General features: G+C 40.9%; 1 protein-coding gene across 7 annotated transcripts; it reads right to left on the bottom strand.

Moving 5' to 3' along the window:
- Positions 1 to 5,590: 5,590 nt before the first annotated feature.
- Positions 5,591 to 16,048, bottom strand: si:dkey-94l16.4 (retinoic acid-induced protein 1). 7 transcript variants are annotated; one of them, XR_007570934.1, is made up of 7 exons: positions 15,768 to 16,044; positions 12,075 to 14,782; positions 9,481 to 9,574; positions 8,929 to 8,981; positions 8,671 to 8,738; positions 6,680 to 7,986; positions 5,591 to 6,540 (listed from the first exon to the last, which is right to left on the bottom strand). XR_007570934.1 is itself a non-coding variant. In XM_050060274.1 (6 exons), exons 2-5 carry the CDS (start codon positions 14,775 to 14,777, stop codon positions 8,691 to 8,693), a joined length of 2,898 nt encoding a protein of 965 aa, XP_049916231.1. In that variant the 5' UTR covers positions 14,778 to 14,782; positions 16,006 to 16,048; the 3' UTR covers positions 5,591 to 7,986; positions 8,671 to 8,690. The 7 variants fall into 7 exon arrangements, 6 of the variants coding, with proteins under 6 accessions (XP_049916231.1, XP_049916226.1, XP_049916227.1 ...); XM_050060274.1 differs by having other exon boundaries at positions 5,591 to 7,986; positions 16,006 to 16,048; XM_050060269.1 differs by having other exon boundaries at positions 5,591 to 7,986.
- Positions 16,049 to 19,466: the final 3,418 nt, after the last annotated feature.

The following is a 19,466-nucleotide window of genomic DNA, read 5'->3' as shown; positions in this document are numbered from 1 at the left end:
TCAAAAGTATTTCTATACTGCTGATTTATTCCCGAGTAAATAACATTATCCTCATCATCTTTGTCTCAGCTGCTCACCATTATCTGACTCCTGCTGTTTGAGATGACATAGAATTTATAATTTTATAAATAATATAATTTATCATTTATAATTTAATAAATGCCCATCCTAAAGATAATGATATGGATCGATGTTTTCACTTTGCATCGATGAAGTGGGATCGTTGGTCATTGAATCGATATATCGATCCAGAGTAATCGTCACAATCCTACTTATAATTACTTACCCGCCACACCAAACTGACGTAAAAAACTAGTGGCGATGAAGGCCAAATGTTACATTGCCTCATGCCACCTGTGTCTCTGCAAAAAAGTTGAACTTGAACACACAGCAAAGGCTACAGCCAACAGTCAACTAGCACGTACATTCTGGGCCTACGTCAGAATAGGGCCTAAAGCCTAGCCATCCCATTGGCCACTAAACACAGCATCACTTTTCTGATTGCTTTTTCTGGGCTATCATTTTAGTCAAACTTTGGTAATGAGTAAACATTTTCTAATATCCACTAAAATGTTTAGAACAGCCCATTAAATATGATCTCTATTTACCGTTCCCATTACAAAATAAATGTAACTGTAACCTGTAAAGGCCTAGACACACCAAACGGACTTCAGAGAACCAGCCGTGAGGAAGGCCCCTTGTTGCGTCTCCTGGCGTTGCCGTGTCTCTGCCAAAAAGCTGCACATGAACACACCACAAAGACTACAGCCAATGGCCAACCAGCATGTATATTCTGCACCTGCATGAGAGGAAATAATTCTCCATACCAGCAGATGGCAGTCATATGTAATCCTCATTCAAAAAGAGAAAGCGGGGGACCATCTTGAAGCTAGTAAACCAGTGAGCACATCAACAACATAATCCAATGTCTAAAGAACAGAGCATATTTATTTATTTCCACACATTTTTCAGCTTTATTACTCAAAACATGAATTAAAGTATTTAAATGATGAAGTAATTAAGATAGTTATATTAAGTATTACATTTAACAGGGTCACTAGTAATCTGTAACCTATTACATTTAAAAGTAACCTTCCCAACACTGGTTAGGATGAAACACAACTTACAGCTGTTACCATCAAGTCCAGTATTTGCTGCAGCTGAGGACACCTGACTTGCGAGAAAGGATGAGTCACACCAAACTAGACGTAAAATGAACAGTGCTTTTGCCGCTAGACACCTTCCCTTTTCTTCCTTGTGATGCCTGAATCAGTTGCCGCTGCCTCCTCACCTAATCCATAACGTAATGTATTGTAACAGAGTTCCAGTGTCTTTCTGTACAGTGACATATTTCAAAGCATCATGATTTTGTTGAGGTTTTAGTGAGTAGATGACCACAGCACTAGAACTTGTATCCGGTTCTTTCTTTGCAATACAACTGTCTTCCTGTAAGCTGAGATTTAGTCAATAAAACGAGATTTCTTGGTGGAATGAGCTTTGGTATTGTTTTTTTTTTCACCCATGAGTGATGCATTACAACAAAGCAGGAGTGTTCATTAATAGCATAGTTAGTATGTACAGTACAGTGTGCAAGTTTGTCTCGTCCCAGGAGATACAGTTCAGTTTAGGACTAGATGCTACAATCCCTTGATGCTCCTTGAGACTATGGGCAGGAGTGATAGTGCCGTTTGAGAGTTTCTGAGTGGGAGTTATGGTTAGATGGATAGAAAATTAGGAAAGAGCATAGAAAAGTAAGATGGAGCATGGGGAAGGCAAAGCCAAGGAGAGACATCTCTGTGGCCTAAATTCTCCCCCGCCAGAGCAGGCCGTACACTCTACCTCCCCCCGGAGAGGGGAGAAGAGAGAAAAAACTAACAGGAGAAAATTTACCTAACTTTTATCAAGGTGGAATTTAACTGGTCAAATTCCCTGTTGCACATTCATAAAATAATGAGTGATAGTTTTTGAATGGGAGCCATGTTGGGGGAGGGGGTGGGGGTTGGGGAGGGTAAAAACTTAATTGGGGTCATCAGGTGAGTAAATACCTTCACTGGTGTCAATGATAAGCCCACAACACCGGCAACACCTGGCATCCCAGATGCACCCCCCTCTGCTTTTACACCCTCAAACCCTGCTGTTGTTAGTGTTATTTCGGGGCCAAAGTAGTGCCTCTCCTTTTAATCCATAGCCACTGGCTTGCCTATTCGGTTGCGCTAGAGAGGGCTTTGATAGCCTGACACTGGGCTTTGCCTTGAATTCCCATTTCCTTAAGCAGCTTGGTAGTTGACTTGCCACAAAGCCTCTGCCGCCAACTTAAACCAGGCAAACCTTCGCTTTCCAGCTGCGTTGCTCAGTGTCAGCTGCCAGCTCGGCGTTCTTAAGTTGCGTTTGGAGGCCTCCTCCACAGCATCCTCCCAGGGCACAGTGACGAGGCACAGTGATGAGGACCAAAGCACGAGGACTGAGGTGAGTAGAAGTAATCTCAGATGGGAAGCGTAGCCACTGATTCAGATCTGTCAGTAACCTACCAGTCTCTCAATCTCAACCTCAATGGTATAGTGCCACTCAAAGCGCTTTTTACACTACGAGTCACATTCACCCACTCACACACACATTCATACACTGGTGGCTGAGGCTACCATACAAGGTGCCACCTGCTACTCAGTTTTAACACACTCACACACCGATGGAACAGCTATTGGGAGCAATTTGGGGTTCAGTATCTTGCTCAAGGATACTTCGACATTCAGCCTGGAGGAGCCCGGGGTCGAACTGCTGATCTTTCGATTGGTGGACGACCCACTCTACCTCTGAGCCACAGCCGCTCCCAGTTGGCTGGTGTCTGATTTTACTGTACAGGCCTTGGACTGCTTTGCACCTTCACAGATAAACTCTTGTAAGGGCAGGACGGCATGATGGAGGAGGAAGGGTATTGGTGGTGGTCCGTCTGGTCTCCAGGTTAGCTTCTAGACACTTCAGCACCTGATTGTGCTGCCAGGTATAACGACTTTGTGGAATGTGTTTCTGGTTTGCTGGAGATGGGCAGAGGGTGCAAGTAGGGTCTTCTCCGTACCATTGGCTGAGGTTCTTGAGGTTGGACATGGCAGGACATCCTATGTGGCTCATATTATGAGGCTGGTTTGAGATGCTTCCATAGGCCCGTTTCCACTGAAGAAGTTCCTAGTACTATTTGGGGGCAGGAACTACTACAGGAACGTCCTCTCGCTTGGCCCTCTCAACCGCTGTGTCTCCACTGAGAGCAGAGTACGAGGAAGGTTCCTGTAAAGTTACGGGCTCTGGATGTGACGTAATCGTTGCGCGACCATTTACCGGGGCGACGTAGGGATGCCGTTAGCCATTAGCCCTTAGCGGTGTCTGTAATAAGCCACTAAATGGCCTGTGAAAATTTTTTTTTTTCCAGCAGATGTCTTAGTTACAACTAGATTGAGCTAACTGGAGTAGTTTCATGTTGTATCTGACAGCGGGAGGCTTTTAACAGATGACGTCCTGATGTTAGCTTTGCTGCTGTTAGCTGTCCCTGTCAGCAGCAGCCACATGATGCTTTCTAGACATCGTGATTTCCCAAAACTGAATAAATACCACACATATCAACACAAAACTGCTTTGCTAGCTCAATCATGTTGTAACTAAGATATCCGCTGGAAAAAATATTTTTTTCACGGGCCATTTAGTGAGTTTTTTTAACATGGCGGCGGAAGCTATATGAACGAGCTGACCCTCGTCTGCTGAGTTTTAAAAATGCCGGCTATTTTGTTGCTTTCCGTTGACATCACATCCCTCCTTGAGTATATCCAATCAGCACCACGTAAATCCCAAGCCCCAGCCAGGAGTCTTTCGGGGCTGTTCTGAGTACCTACTCCAAGGCAGGGACTTGTTTAGCCCCCGTAAAAGTTCCGGAACTCTGTCCTTCGGGGGTAGTTCCTGCCGTGGAGACACGCACCAACGGCCCCGGCCCCGTAAAATTACCCCGAAGTTCCTGCGGTGGAAACAGGCCTCGTCCCACAACTCCTTCCAAGAGAACTTTCTCCTCTCAACTCCCTCCCATCACATCTGACAGGATATAATAATTCTGTGGCATGTTCATGTCAGAGCTTTATAGAAATTGGCTAGTTAATTTTGTATCTTTTTGTATCTGTTTTGTACTTTGTGAGAAAAAAATTAAAGAAAACATGATTTTAAGTGTTTCTAATTTACTACACTTTCAGAGGATGAATATTAACAAATAAGGAATAATAATCGGAATACTAGAAATTTGTAAAAAAACAACAACAAAAAACAACAACAAGGTGTGTGGTGGTTGTGCTGCTGCTGTGGCTCTGCCTGATGCCTCCTACTACTGCTATTATTTTTAGTCATACCTCTACTGTTATTACATACATATGATTATTATTGTCACATACATGTACTATCATATATTAATATATACTTACAACATATGCTACCACAATTACTGTTATTTTAATTCTATTACTAAAATTAATGTTATTGTAGCTATTGTCGTTTACCCTGCTTCTCTCTGTCTGTCTCAATTTCTCTCTCTGTCTCTTTATGTATCATTTTGTCATATGTTGATCCGTACTGTACATCTATTGCACGTCTCTCCGTCCTGGAAGAGGGATCCCTTCTCAGTTGCTCTTCCTGAGGTTTTTTTGGGGGGAGTTTTTCCTTATCTGCTGTGAGGGACAGAGGGATGTCATATGCTGTAAAGCCCTCTGAGGCAAATTGTGATTTGTGATATTGGGCTTTATAAATAAAATTGAGTTGAATTGAATACCAAATGCAGCCAGCTAGCTCCTGTTAACTACAGCAAGAATGCTGTAAAGAAATGCATTGCAAAGACACCTGCACTTATGTCTTTTATTCGCTCTACAAGGCTACTGATGCTACTAATCTTGCCAGGTAACTAGCCAGGTTGGCTTGTGAGCATGAATTATTAGCATCTGATTAAAGATGCCAATGTAAGAAGCAGCTGCCTGCTTAATTCATTGCTGAGTTACTTCAGCAGGATAATTATAACGATGTTCCTCAAACACTCTGATGAGAAAAAAGTACATCTTTCTCTTGGTTGCTCTCAGCTAGATAGGAAATAGAACAGAATAGAATAGTGGACCTAGTCATGGCTAGGGAAAAGAGGCCAACTTGGCATACTGATTTTGTAATGAGAGCTGATTTTGTAAGAGCTAGAGGTGTATTTATTAAAGGCCAATTGATAGACAGGTGGTATTTATTAGCATCTACAAGCATTTCGCATTGTCGTGCTGATCAGTGTGTCAATTCATGCTGCATTTCTATTTGCTGGTTAATAGACATGGGTGGTAACAGCAGTCACACAGTGAGATGGTCATCCCAAAGTTCTGACACTGTCAGTATTTTATCCCAGACTGCCTTTGATCGTAAGATCATAAAATCTGCCATCCTTGAACCTCTCTCACTGTGCGACATAGGGCCAACCTTTTATACCACGACCAGATATCTTTGTATTTTCTTTGTATTTTCAAAAAATAAAGAATCTAAATATTTTCATCAAATAAATTTTTTTTGCCACCAGTCATGAAGAAACACAAATATCTTACACAATGTTGAACAAAATATTTATTCTTGACAATTACATGACCTCTGATGCTCCAAGAGGTGAGCAAGACAGTACAAAAAGTTGCTTTAAAATAAGGACCATGACAAAAGTGGCATGGAATGTGATGAGTAGTGTGTACCAGGACAGACTGCTTTGCATCTGAGGAGATAACCACATCCTGCTACATGTATCATTGCTCTAGTCATTGTAGGGTTAACACAACAAGCCAAACAAACCAAAGAAAAATAAGAACATGAATTTCAAATTATTAGAATATCTTAGAATTCAGCCCTGAGATTAACACATGGACAATACATTTTTTAAATCCAAACATTCTCCAAAATCTGTATTTGGTACAATGCAAACTGCTTGTAATCAAGAACGATAGCAGTAGAAATGTCACAGCAACAAAACATTAAATACACAAAACAAGGATGGCACAAATGAAAGAGATGTGGCATTCCAGGATAAAGACATTTAGATTATATGTGTGTGTGTCTGTGTGTGTGTGTGTGTGTGTGTGTGTGTGTGTGTGTGTCCTGCTGCTGCTGGTGAGAAGAAGACAAAGCCTTCAGCCTCCTCTGTGTGAATATCTGCTGACATGGAGCCATGGCTTTATGGATCTCACAGTAAGCAAAATGCTGCCCCTCATAGTGCTATACAAAATAAAGGAGATAAGGAGACTTCACACCAATCAGTATAGGCTGACAGGCCAAGGCCCTGACCTCAGCACCGGATTCACCAAGTACCACTAATATTAATCTTAGTACATGGTCTAAGTCCTCAAGAGTCAGCATGTCGAAGGGTTTATTAGTAACTCACCTACCATGCCCCTGGTATCAATAACAACAAAGTCTGCAGAGGAAAGTGCATGGAAACTGCCTTCAGTCATCAAGAAGTCCAAAGAAAGGTGATGTACATCCACTGATTTGTCATTGCACCACAAGCTAGTGAGAACAAGAAAGACTTTATGTACCTCTCGTCAGATAAAGCTTCGTAAGAAAAGTTCTGGCAGAAATTCACCATGTAGGCCCAAGTCAAGACATGAAAATAGACTATCAGGAATCTTTCTATTACTTTATGTACCTGGCCATTCCTATTAAAAGTAAGATCCTCGATGTCAGCAGAGAATTTCGCCAACATAGATCCTTCTTAATTTGAAGTGACACAGGTGAAGCTGAGTGGTGTAAAATAAACGACTTTGTTGAGGTACACTCAAAGCAATGTGAATACTGTGTTGCAAGATTCAGAAAATGAAACTGAACAGAAATTACTTTTTGCAGCTCTGGAGAAGAAGCAGATGACTTGCATTGAAAGAAGTCCCTTTACTTTCTAAGAAAAAAAGAAAAAAAGAAATCAAGCCTGCTTTAACGATCTTCTTACAGGACTCTCAACAAATCCTACTGAATTCTCATTAGGATACCAATTGATTTAAGGGCTGTACAGACCAATAACACGGACACATTTCAATTCTCCAAGCCTGAAGCGGGACACAAAAGTGCTTTAAGACAAATAAAATTACTAGGGGTCATCCAGATTGTTGGTTGACCTGTGAACCTCAAAGAACCTTAAGTAAATGATACAATGTGGGGAGGCAGAGGATCAGACATGTTCACAAGTACTTCTGTCACAGTACTTGTACCTGTCACATGTGAAGAATACATTCAAACACATGGTTTAGTGCCCTGGATAACATCAACTGGGGCCAACATTTAGTGCAAGTGTCATTAAGGTGTATTTGAGATTTGGCTTTTGAAGCGCTCTTTGTGAAACTCAATGTAATAATTCCATGTGCTATGATGTAAAAGGGGTTCTGTTCGATATGAAACCCTGTTGTGTTGACAGAGTCTCCCGCCAACCAGCCCTTTCTCTGTCCTGTCTTTAAATAAAACCAGTATCTCCTTAACTGGCTTGATATTTCAGCTTTTATTAACTTAACCAATAACTTAAAAACACACAACCAAACCTCTTGGACAACTGATAAGAAGCCAATAAGAAAACTCCAAGAATAAATAAAACAAATAAAATCAAATACTTACAAAATCTTTAAAAAATTAAATATCTTTGATTGTTATTCATATTTAATCCAAGAACAAAAAATCCTTATAAATAAGTACAGAGTGATAACACAAAGAAGTTGAGAGTAGGTTTCCCCAGTTTGCAGTTGTTATTGGTGTCAGTTTGAGGAGTACCAGAGGATTGGACTGAGGGAGGTTTCAGTGACTGGGTGCCTCCAGCCACAGTGTCAGAGGTTAACAGTACAGTTGAAAAGCAGAGGGTGACGTTAAGGTTTACAGGTGCTAGCTGTCAGTCAGAAGAACCTCAGTCCACAGTTGCCATGGTTACCAGCAGTAGCGCAAGGAATGGCCCTGCAGGATGTTGCAGCTGAATGTCTGGATAAATAAACAGTAAAACATATTTCAAAGTAATGAATTCATCTCAACACAATTCTTCTTGAAAAAAGCATTGACTTTAATACTTCTGATTAAACCAGCCCTGCGGTTGTATGCCTCTGCGCACCAGTCAATTTTCTCTATATTTCTGTGAAAACAAAGATGCTTCACACACATTTTCCCCTCGACAGCACAGACAATCTATACAATCAGCAGAGTTTCAAGTTGGACACCCAAGATCAGTGTCACCAATTCAGTATCTGACCAAATGTCTTCCCTTCTGTTCCTGAGATATGAAGCTGAATAATGGCCAGAAAAGTGTTTTATTCAGAACATTATGATGTCACAGTGAAGTTGAAATCTGACCCTTTGGATACTTCATTATTTTATCCTATTAGGGATTTGTGGCAAGTTTTCTCATAACTGACATATGAACTCGAGTTAACTCTTGAGTTAACTCTTGAGTCCTAGTATGGGTTGCACTCGGAAAACCTCCAACACTTCACATAACACAACAGCATCTGTCATGAGACCCCCATGCCCCCAACGCGCTGTTATTAATATGCAGTCTCAAACTTGGGTTTAGAGGCTACTTTTACACAGTTTTGGAGACCAATGAGTAATTTTCTGAAACTTGACTCCAGAGCTGCAAAGGACATTGAAGCAAAGCAGGTATTCACTAACCTCATGAGATGTCTACTTTGTCACCTGGAATCCCATCGGTTCCCTGGAGGGACTATGAATGTCTTGTTCTGCGGATGGATGAGGAATCACAAAATATTTAGCTAACAATACAGTCACACGGGATATCTTTCCAACAGCAGACTGCTGTTTTTCTGTAAGAACACAAACATATCTAATTCTCTTGATTTTATAGTTAACTTGGACATTTTCACTGGTCACTGGTTTCACAAACATAAAAGTGCAATTATTTCTGCTCACCTTGTGCTTTTTACACTTCATGGAAAAGTTTTCTTCAACGAGTTCACAGTCTGCTGGAACAAGAACACAAGAGGAGTTAAAGACACCCCACTGATTCACCCAATTGGCCACCTGCTCACACATGCAGGTTCAGGCTCAGTGGAAGTGCCTCAGGGACATTAATTTATTAATGTTCATTATTGTTCTCCTTAAATGGTCCCATTTCTCCAGTTGAGAAATCATTCTTCTGACGTGGGTGTGTGCATGAGCTTTAAAGTTGTAATGTAAAAACAAGATGGATACTACAAAACAAATGTGTTGTATTTTATTTGATATTTTATTTAAAATTCACTTAACACACATACAATGCAATACAATAGTATAATGTAATACAATACAATACAATTATATTATTATTATATTGCATTACTAAAAATTAAATAAAAAAAGAGAAATACATTACTGCATTATTATATTAGGCCAATATTTTATCATGATTTCTTTTTTAATTTTTGGCATAGCCCCTTCTGACAAAAACTAGCCACTGGCATGGCAGAGAGCAGCAGCACCTACCTGACTCCAGAGCACACCTGTAGTGGTACTTGTTTGGACAGCCTTTGAAGAAGCAGCCCAGTGTAGCACCAGAGTCACTGCATGCTGAACACATCTGGACACACAGCAGATAAAAGAGTGAATGGAGACATCATGTACATGCTCACAGCATGCTTAGATACAAAACACAATCTGATATGGCTTACAAAGATAACAATGAATGAGCCTTAAAATAATGCAGAAAGTACTTACAAATGACAAGTAAATGTATATGATTGAACTCCTGATTCATGAACTACTCTGAGTTTTCGATAGAAAAGCAGCACAGTAGAAAAGCTCTTTTGAGATCTCTCTGTTCATTTACGGGTTTGTAATTAAAGTAATTAAACTTATGAATTCTTAAGAATCAGAGGACCAGTAGATGCCTATTGACATAATAGCATTTCTTCAAAGTCTTTGTTAGAGCCATTTATGTGTTATGTTCATGTGCATACGTGTAAATGAAAATACGTGTTCACTTGTAGTTCCTTCATGTGCACAGTAGGTGGTATGTGGAGCGTGTGTGTATGTAAATGTATAAGCAGAGGAGGAAGTAATCACTTCGGCAGGTGTTGCTTTCTGGTGAAGCATAACGTTTTTTTGACCGTCAGGTCTAGCGTGGCCGACAATGGAATTTTGCATGCAAGTTATTAATGGTACAAGTACATGTAAACACGTTTGAGTATTGCTGCATGGACGCTGGTGAGTCTGAGTTAATCGACCCGATGCACACAAAAGGAGAAGCGTCAAATAGTCACTACAGCCCTCATGTATCAATATTTTTATAGAAATGTCCTACAATTATCACTGTGAAGAAAACGTGGTACAAACATTTTTGTATATAATCAACTGCACACTTGGCTCAAAGTAATTTGCCTGAGTAGGCCTTTTACCCAGCTGACATTTACTTTTCATACACATGGATGTGAGTTTTTTACCCTGGATCTTAAGATATCATAGCTAAAGTATACAAATTTTTTTTCTTTTCCCAAGTATCCACAAGGAAGTTTGTCTGTGTTCAGCTCTAGCTCAACCTGCTGATTTGAGGACAGCAGTAAGCAGCATTACGTAGGGCTAGTAATTCCAACCCCTTATTAATGGGTGTGGGCGCAGGAAGATTATCAAAGGTAATGTAATATGCAAGGTACAATGTGCCCCACATTTCAGAGGCAATTAATTTATTTTAGATGTTATTTTAGTGGTTAACTTTTGACTGAGTTGCTGTCATGCATACCGCACGACGCAAAGTGTCTCGTACTTCAGCTGCATTCAAAATGTGTCATGGTTGTTTAAGATTATGATTAAAGGCTTCAAAGGGCTCTTAATGCACCCAATATTTTTTGGGACAATGTTTCAAATACTTAACAATAAATTGTGCTAAATGATGACTGTTTTCTGAGTGTTTTCCCTTTTTTAGACTACTCAACTAGTCTTAATTAAAATGTTTGTTTAAATCGACAGGGAAATTAGTCGCCAGGAACATCCCTAATGGAGACTGCTGCATTTCTGTGGCCAAAAATAGTTCTCTTCCTTTTGAATAACTACCACATTTTAAGGTTTTTAATTTTGCTTGAGGTTTTTGGTCACATGTGCAACCAAAGTGGGGGCACTCTGGAGCCCTGGATCATAAATCTGGCAGATGTAATGGCATTTTGCTAAATATGCTAGATCACATGTTATTTTGTGTGGAGTCTGTTGCAAAACAGAAGGGGTTTGCTGTGGATTTTGCTGTTCCCTTGTGCACGCTTTTCAGGTTAGAACAGAGAAATTAGCTATTTAAATGTGATTAGCTCATCAGCGGAAAGTTCAATCTGCAACTGTTTTAAAAGTCAATTAATCATTGAAGTCATTTTTTTTTGCCAATAACTGAGTTAAGCGTTTTATATGCAAATGTGCTTTTTTTTGTTTTTGTCCTCTATGATTGGAATTTTGAGTATGTGATAACAGGTGGTTGTATATACAAACGTTCAAAACTCCAGAGTTCCCTATGGTCATATGATGACAGTTGGAAAATCTCCATTATGACATTCACTGAGGAAGACAGATGCGGTTGAAAGCTAAGGGGAGAAAAAACTATTAAGTGGACACTGACTTCAGATCTGTCTGTTTCCAAAGAGAATAATTAAAATTCACCCAAAAATAAGGAGTTAGATGTAAAAACCTATGCAGAAGCTGAGGAGTTGGTGAAACAGACAGAAAGGTGCTGTGAGCAGCAGTGAGACAGTGTCACTGTTGACCTCGGCTTTTAAAAAGCAGCTTGTTAAAATGAACAACACTCCAAACCTTCACGTTATAGATTGGACATATTGTACAAATCACAATGTCTCAGTGTTGCTTGCCTGCACCAATCATTTCCAATCTTTTCCTAACTGACAAAAAACTGTATCTACTGGGTAGATACATTTGAAATTTATGATTATCCTAGAGGCTTAGGAAACATTGAAGTAAACAGGCAGACTATTAATGCCTTATCATGCTTAGTGTTTTGTTCATTTCCAGCTCGTTCCTATCAACCACATTTTCATGTGGATCTGCGTAACAATGTATTCACATTATAGGCTTAAAGTGCAGTTTACCGTCTCCTGGGCCACCTTGACAGCCTCCTCCAGTCCGTAGACTTTGCCCTTCACAAGAAACACACCTGCGGACCAGATGCCGCAGTCTTCGTGGAGCCAGTATTCACAGGGCTCTAGAGGCAGCACAGGGGGGCTGTACCAGTCCTCCACATCAGCAGAATCAGCATCTGAGCGAGCCTGCTTAGCTGCAGGACTACCAGCATTGTCAGCTGTCCACTGGTGACTCTCCAGGAGGCCCTTCTGCTGCAGCTGAGCTCCTGGCCTGAGGCGCAGCGGTGTGGGTGGAACGGCACACTTCCTCCCTCTGCCTCTGATACTGTAGGATGAAGAGTCTGAGTCACTGTAGTCGTCCTCGTCCTCTTTGAGGCCCAACATACTGGCAGGTGTTTTGGTGCTTGGCTGGTACCCTTCAGGGTAATAGGGGCCATGAAGGTCCCCCAAGTCCATGGCATTAGCTGCCTGCCCACACAGGCAGCAGACAAGAGCACGCTGGCGTTGGCCATGCATGGATGCTCGGCCCACCTGCAAACAGGAAGTGCTAGGTACAACTGCAGAAATGAAGCCACAGAGGTGAGCCTGCTGCTGGCCTTTCTTGTGTTGCGTCCTTACCTCCTCCGGGTAGTTGATTACAGTACACAGTGATGACAATGACTGCTGACGCTCCATGCGGATAAATGGAGAGAAACTGTCTAATCTAAAGTCCCTTTTCTCCTCCTTGTAATTGACATACTTCAACTTGATCTCTGGCTCCTTGGGGGAGAACATGGAGGAAGACTGGCTCCTTTTGTGTTTCTTTTGCCTCCTCCTGGGAGTGCCCGCCCCCTTCGTCTTGGCAGTGACAGATATTTTTCTACCTGTAGCCTTGCCTTTGCCTTGGCTTTTCTTTGGAGATTTTGATGTTGGTGGTGCTGGGGGAAATCTTGCCATATGAATTTCCACTGAGGGGTCAGTGTGAGAATGATGCTCTGGCTCCTTTGACTTTTTGTGCACATCAAACTGAGGACTTGACTGTGAAGAGAGTTTCCTCTTTGACTTGACAGTGCTGGTCTGTGGTGAGTATGTGGAGTATGAAATATCCTCTGTCTCCTTCTTTGACTTCTTGTGCACAGCAACCTGAGGGCTTTTTAGAGATGTGCTGCCATTAGACCTGCTAGAATGATTGACTTCAAAATCAGAGGTAGAGTCTTTGCTACTGTCAGTCTTAATGTTATTAGTTTTACCCCTTTTTACTGAAGTTACTGCTTTTTGTTTTATTGTTTTCACTGAAAAACGTGCTTTCGCTCTGTTTTTAATTTTTCCTACTGACAGGGTGTCATTCCTCTTAGGACTGGCTAATTTAGAATCACTAGCTATTGACTGGGAAGCAATTGCTTTCTTATTGGTGCATATGCATCCTGACACTTTATACCTGCTTGAATTTATGTTCATAACAATAGCCTCCAACCGTGTCCCTCTGCTGGAACGCACTGGCAGTTTCTTTTCTCCTAAAGTTTTCTGCAGTGCCTTTGCATCCCCGTTCATGTGAGGAACGACAGCCTGGGGTTTGTTTTCGGAAACATCTGACACACAAATATCATCTGTCAAGTCAATCAAAGGCTCCAATGCTGCCTTCCGTCTATGGATAGGCTGCTTATTTTCATCACTTAAATCTAACCTTGCTGTGCTATTGCTGATGCCAGTGCCTGGCTGAATGACCCCCTCTTTACTAAAGCCATCCAACACAACCTCATGTAGTTTACAGTTGTCACTGCTGGGTGAGCTGGAGGCCTGAGGCAGGATGAACACATCTTCCACATCGTCCAGTGAGGTAGCAGAGGGGGAGACAGGGTCCTCCAGAGGACTGACGTACTCCCTGTTTAGTGAACACAGGTCTCTAGCACCCACAATGCCTGCAACCACAGCTGGTTCCTGTTTGTTAGACATGAGAAAGAGCACCTCAGAGCCACTCCTCTCCTCATCCTCCCCTGTGGCAGGGGTGAGTGTCTCCTGTGAGAATTCAGCACATATTCCTGAACTTGAACAGCTATCACCCTGTCCATTCTCTAAACCCCCACTCTTCTCCCGAGAAAGGCTATGTTCCTCTTCGCCTTTTACATGCTCATCCATGTCCTCATCACTGAAAATGACTCCACCATTTAACTCCTGAGGCTCCTGCTGTAGACATATTCCTCTATCATTCTCTGGTCCCACATGAGCCTGAGACAATGACTGAAAAAGTTCTGTCTGAGTGGCGAGGTCCACAGGCCCATCGACCTGCTCCAAGTAATGCTGGTTCAGTGCATAGCCAGTCTCCCCAAGCCCTGTATCTGAATCACAAGCAGGGTGGAGGGACAACTTGCTAATAGGTGGCACACCATACAGAGACGTATGTTGAGACAGGGAATCATGATTGGAAAAAACGTGAGACCTGCTCACGTACGAGAGGGTGACTGTAGTGTGGGAGAAGGCATTGTCTGGTTGAATTTGATCCCCTGATTGGAGAGTGGTGTCTGAGGAGCTGGTCTCTGAGAAAACTAATCTGGGGTTGCCAGTCCCTGAGTTTGGGTACCAGCCGGGGCTCTTGACCATCCGCAGGGCGTCAAGAGATGAGCTGTCGATAACACATTCCCCGCCTTTCCTGGCCAGGTCAATCACAGTGGGGATGCTGGAGGTGGAGAGGTCTTGAGGCTGGAGATCATCAAAGCTCCCAGGTGGCTGCTCCATAACAGCTGCAGTGGATAGAGAGGAGAAAAGACAGTGGTGCAGCTTGTAACAACAAGTTGTGCCCAGGAGAAAGCACAGATTTTTTAAAATTATTACTCTCTTTATTTAGGCTGGTCAACAACTCTTTTTATTTCGCCAGAGTAGATATACAGAGCCAAACCGATATTTACAGTGACTTAAGCTCATAGGTAAAAATACTTTTAACCACTTAGCTACATCACCGTGACTGACCACTTTGTTTAAGGGTTTTTTCCTTACAACTTAAGTCAGAAGGAACGTTGACATTGGCTTAAGTGGCGTGTGCTTTAATTTTAATAACGTTGGAGAATATAATTAGCAGCTCTCGCGATTTCCGTTTTGGCTCATTTACAGTAACATTAACACTTGTGACTGTAAGGTTCAGCGGAATATGCCTTTTAAGACAATCGGCTGACTTTATAACCACCAACGCTGACAGGTCAGTGTTGCTAACATACGTTAGTTAGCTTAGCCTAGCCACAGCGAACGTTAGCAAGGCCTGGTTTTGCTCCGGTAACGTTCCCGTAGGCCGAACTACATTAAATATCCAGCAATTTTAGGTGATTCTATATTAAAAACACTAAGTCATCCGCTACTGAACGCGACTTTATAGCTTTAACCAATCGATAACGATCACTCTTCATTTCGGCGATGTTTACTTCGCCAAGAAGCTCATTATTACGAGAACGTTCCAACTTTTATACCTCAGTGCTCCATATTGTTCGTTAGTACCCACTACGACTTTGCAACTTTGTCTCAAGAAAAACAGGGAAATCTATTTTAAAATGTAAAATCTTGTTTCAGAGGGTGCTCGTTACTGTATTAACGTTACATGCATTCCGAATTGAAGATAAGATACTAGCGGTTTAAATAAGTATGTTTTGTTTTCTCCTACCTTCTAAAATTCGGCGACAAGCAAATTATTATTAAATTGCAAATGACTTTTCGTGGAGTTTGGCAAGACGTTCTCACCATTTCCGAGAACGGTTCGCATCGGGGCAAGGCCTGGCTGGATGAACAAAGACAGAGCGGAGGTAATGGGCTGCGCTGCGCTGCTCATCAAAACTTACCCGGACGGGAGAGATCGTAGCGTTTTAAAACGTCCAGTTAAGAATTCCCCCCAGCCTACATCTCTTTCAACAAGCCATCTACTCTAACGAATCCCTCCAACTCTACTAAAGCCCCACATTAAATAAAGATCCACACTCACTTTCCAGGAACACACTACTCTGATAGCAGCAGTGTCAAGTTATTTAGAGGATAATGTGAAACTTCCGGATGCCTCCTTCATAATAAAACAATTAGTGATGCGTTTCAGTGTTTTTCCTCTCTTTCATTTTAAATTAAATGATTGAAAAGTACAATTAAACCATATATAAAAGGCTCGAAATTACTAAAGGCATAATTCCTCTGAGTGTTAGCAGGAGGGCAGCCTGTTGTTCACTTTATTCACAATATTTTTGCTCTTGTTTCAGCTGTTGCATGTACATGACAAAGCTTCTGAAAACTGAACCCAGGCCGAACAACCACCGATAACGCACACTTTTTTTCCGTTTTCCTGGAGTGACATAAATGTTAGGCATGCCTTTTAGCTGTGTTGTATAACTCTGGGTGGCTTGACAAGTAAATACGAGCAGCAGTGAAACAATTGTCAATCAGGTGTGGAAAGCAAAAAAAAGCATTGTGGGAGCAAAGTGGTAGGACCTGTTTCATATCAATTTAGGGACTGTTCTTAACTTATCACCATAAATGAGTTATTACATTTCTAAAACTTACCCTGATGTTTGAAAGTTCAAAGTTAAAAGATGAAAATATCCTGGAGTTAAGTAGCCTCGGTTTTTCACAATTGTCGTGCATGCTGGTTAGTTTGTGCAAATCGTTTATTTTTGGAAAAATTTTAAATGAGGCGAAAAATAAAGTGGTTTTGATGAAATATCACTATCTTTAGCTCAGATTTGGTTGGCTTATAGCACAAGCCTATGGCATTTTACATTGTAGCCTATAAATTTGCCTAGCAACCAGTAATCTTTTCCTTTTCTCATATAAATCCAGGGACAACAGCGACATATAACAAAGGTAATGGCGTTGAGTATGGCTCCATTACAACTAACAAAGTCACTGACAAAAAACTATTGTACTAAACACGTTTTCCAAACAAATATAACATGCTAACGTTATTAGCACAAGCCTGTGGCATTTTACATTGTATGAATTAGCCTAGCAACTAGCGATCTTTTCCTCATCTCATATAAAGCCAGGGACAACAGCAACATTTAAAAAGTTAACGGCACACAATTTGGCTCCATTACAACTCACAAGATTCACAGACTAAACAACTATCATACTAAACATGTTTTCCAAACAAATACAAAATGCTTATGTTATTAGTGCCAGCCGATAGCATTTTACATTGTATAAATTAGCTTAGCGGCAAGCAGAGATTTCCTCTTCTTATATGAAACCTGGATAAATCCCAAAGTACAAATCCCTGAAGGATATATCACACACAAGACTTAAAATGTTATTTTAGTGGCGGCTTTACTGTCTTCACAATTTATTGTTTCTTATCTGTGAAATAAAAGTATATAGAAGCTTCGTTTCCACTAAGGGATGCTGTTGTCCCTGGCTTTATATGAGAAGAGGAAAGGATCACAAAAAAAACAACAACTGTGTACCTCTACTTTGGAGGAAAACATTGTACTGCAACATTTACTTGACAAATAAATGCTACTGGTTATGCTGCAGTTTTAGATCTTTACTCACAAAATATAATAATTAAAATATGATACATTGTTATTCATTAAACTATCCATCAGTATGTAACAATTTAAAGCTGCGCTTTGAATAGAGGTAAAGTACATTGTCCTAATAACAGGCTCCCTCTCCTGAATACAGGACTTTGTCTTTAACCTTTAATGTGTGCTATTAATAGTTTTGCTAAAGAAAAAAGTTTTGTGTAGGCCTCCTTCTTCCAGTGCTGCTGACAGCCTACCAACATTCTCAGTTATAGAAAGGGTCAAAATAAACCAAGTTTGCCTGGGGCCTCAGGCCCCAAAACCACTATATCCACCCCTGATGATAATGAAAGCACAGCAGGATATAAGGAGAGACATAGAGTGATGTGTCCACATTTTTATCAATAATTCCAACTAAAGTCTGAGTAAAGCTGAAACTAAAACAAAGTAGACTGTAGAAGTCTAAAGAAGTGACTTTCCATCACTGAACACTGTTTATTAAATCAGACACTTTGTTATTGTGAGGAAAAGCTCTGCTCTGTCTGTTGCTCTGATCAGTAGATCAGCTCACGGGTTGGAATGAACCAACTCAAAAGGTGGTCCAAAAATGTGTGATTTTTTTGTATTACTTGCTTTTGTCAGCTGCTGAAAATGCTCAATATGCTGAAAATAGTAAAATTATTCTTGATATATAGGCTGCCTTAATATAATCACCTGATTGTAGGGACTGATGATACCATAACTTGGCTCCCCCTAACTGAATAATGGGAATGCCGTTGCTCCACTTGCTCCATTGCTCAGGTGCCATAACACTATATTCAACAGAAATTTTTATTTTTATTTAATTTTTTAATTTTATTTACTTCAATGTTTTCACTCTGTTGTCATATACATATACACACAGGCCCGAAATACACACACACACACACACACACACACATGCACAAACAGGATCTTTACAAGCACTAAATGGAGAGATGTCAGAGTGAGCGGGCTGTTCATGGACAGGCGCCCTGAGTGGTTTGGGGGTTCGGTGCCTTGCTCAATGACACCTCTCCAGCTACCAGTCCACGCTCCATATTTTTGGTCATGGCGGGGACTTGAGCCAGTGACCCTCCATAAAATGGTATGTTCTTGTAAACACATTAGATTTGACCTGTTTGATAAGATATATTCACATATACAGTTTGAAATGGAAAGAACATGAATGACGCTGTTATGGTTCTGTTTTAAGAAATGTTAAGCATGATTGATCTTAATTTTGTAAACACAATGAGATAGGCATGGAAACTTTTCAGACTTACTTGAATAGACAAATGGTTTGACTTGCACATAAACTTAATTGGAAGGATAATTCTGTTTAAAATGATATGGCTAAACTTCTTTTTATATTCCAAACTTTACCATTAATCCCCCCAAAACATTTCTTTATCCATCCATCCAATACCTTATTCACCTCTTTTGTCTGGTCTAATAAGGCACATTAGTTGAGTAGAATTATTCTTCGAAATCCAAGAACTGAAGGAGGTCTTACATTTTCAAATTTAGAACTGTATTATTATGCCTCACGGATGTTTTACATAGATCGCATAATTGATAACACAGCTGAAGAACCCTGGATAAATATTGAAAGCAAACAACTAAAGCCTAACAAACTTTTTACATGTCTCTTTACCAAAAAAACATTATAAAAGTATCTAATTTTGTCATAAGACATAGCACATTGAAATCATGGAATAAAATAAAAAAATTATTAGGAGTGCAACTTCATATCAATAAAAATCAGTACAAGGGGACATGCATTACTGCACGTTAGGGTTTATATAATCTCTCAAGACATATTCTGCAGTTTACATTGTAGAATCTGTTGGCAGCCCTGTGTGAAAGACGACTGGGGGGTGGGGTGGGGGGGGGTGGGGGGGGCTTTGAGTTTGAA

The sequence above is a fragment of the Epinephelus moara genome, chromosome 13, assembly GCF_006386435.1.
Source record: "Epinephelus moara isolate mb chromosome 13, YSFRI_EMoa_1.0, whole genome shotgun sequence".
Classification (NCBI taxonomy): domain Eukaryota; kingdom Metazoa; phylum Chordata; class Actinopteri; order Perciformes; family Serranidae; genus Epinephelus; species Epinephelus moara.
Note: the sequence above shows the minus strand (reverse complement) of the source record. Positions and strands in the feature narration are given on the sequence as shown.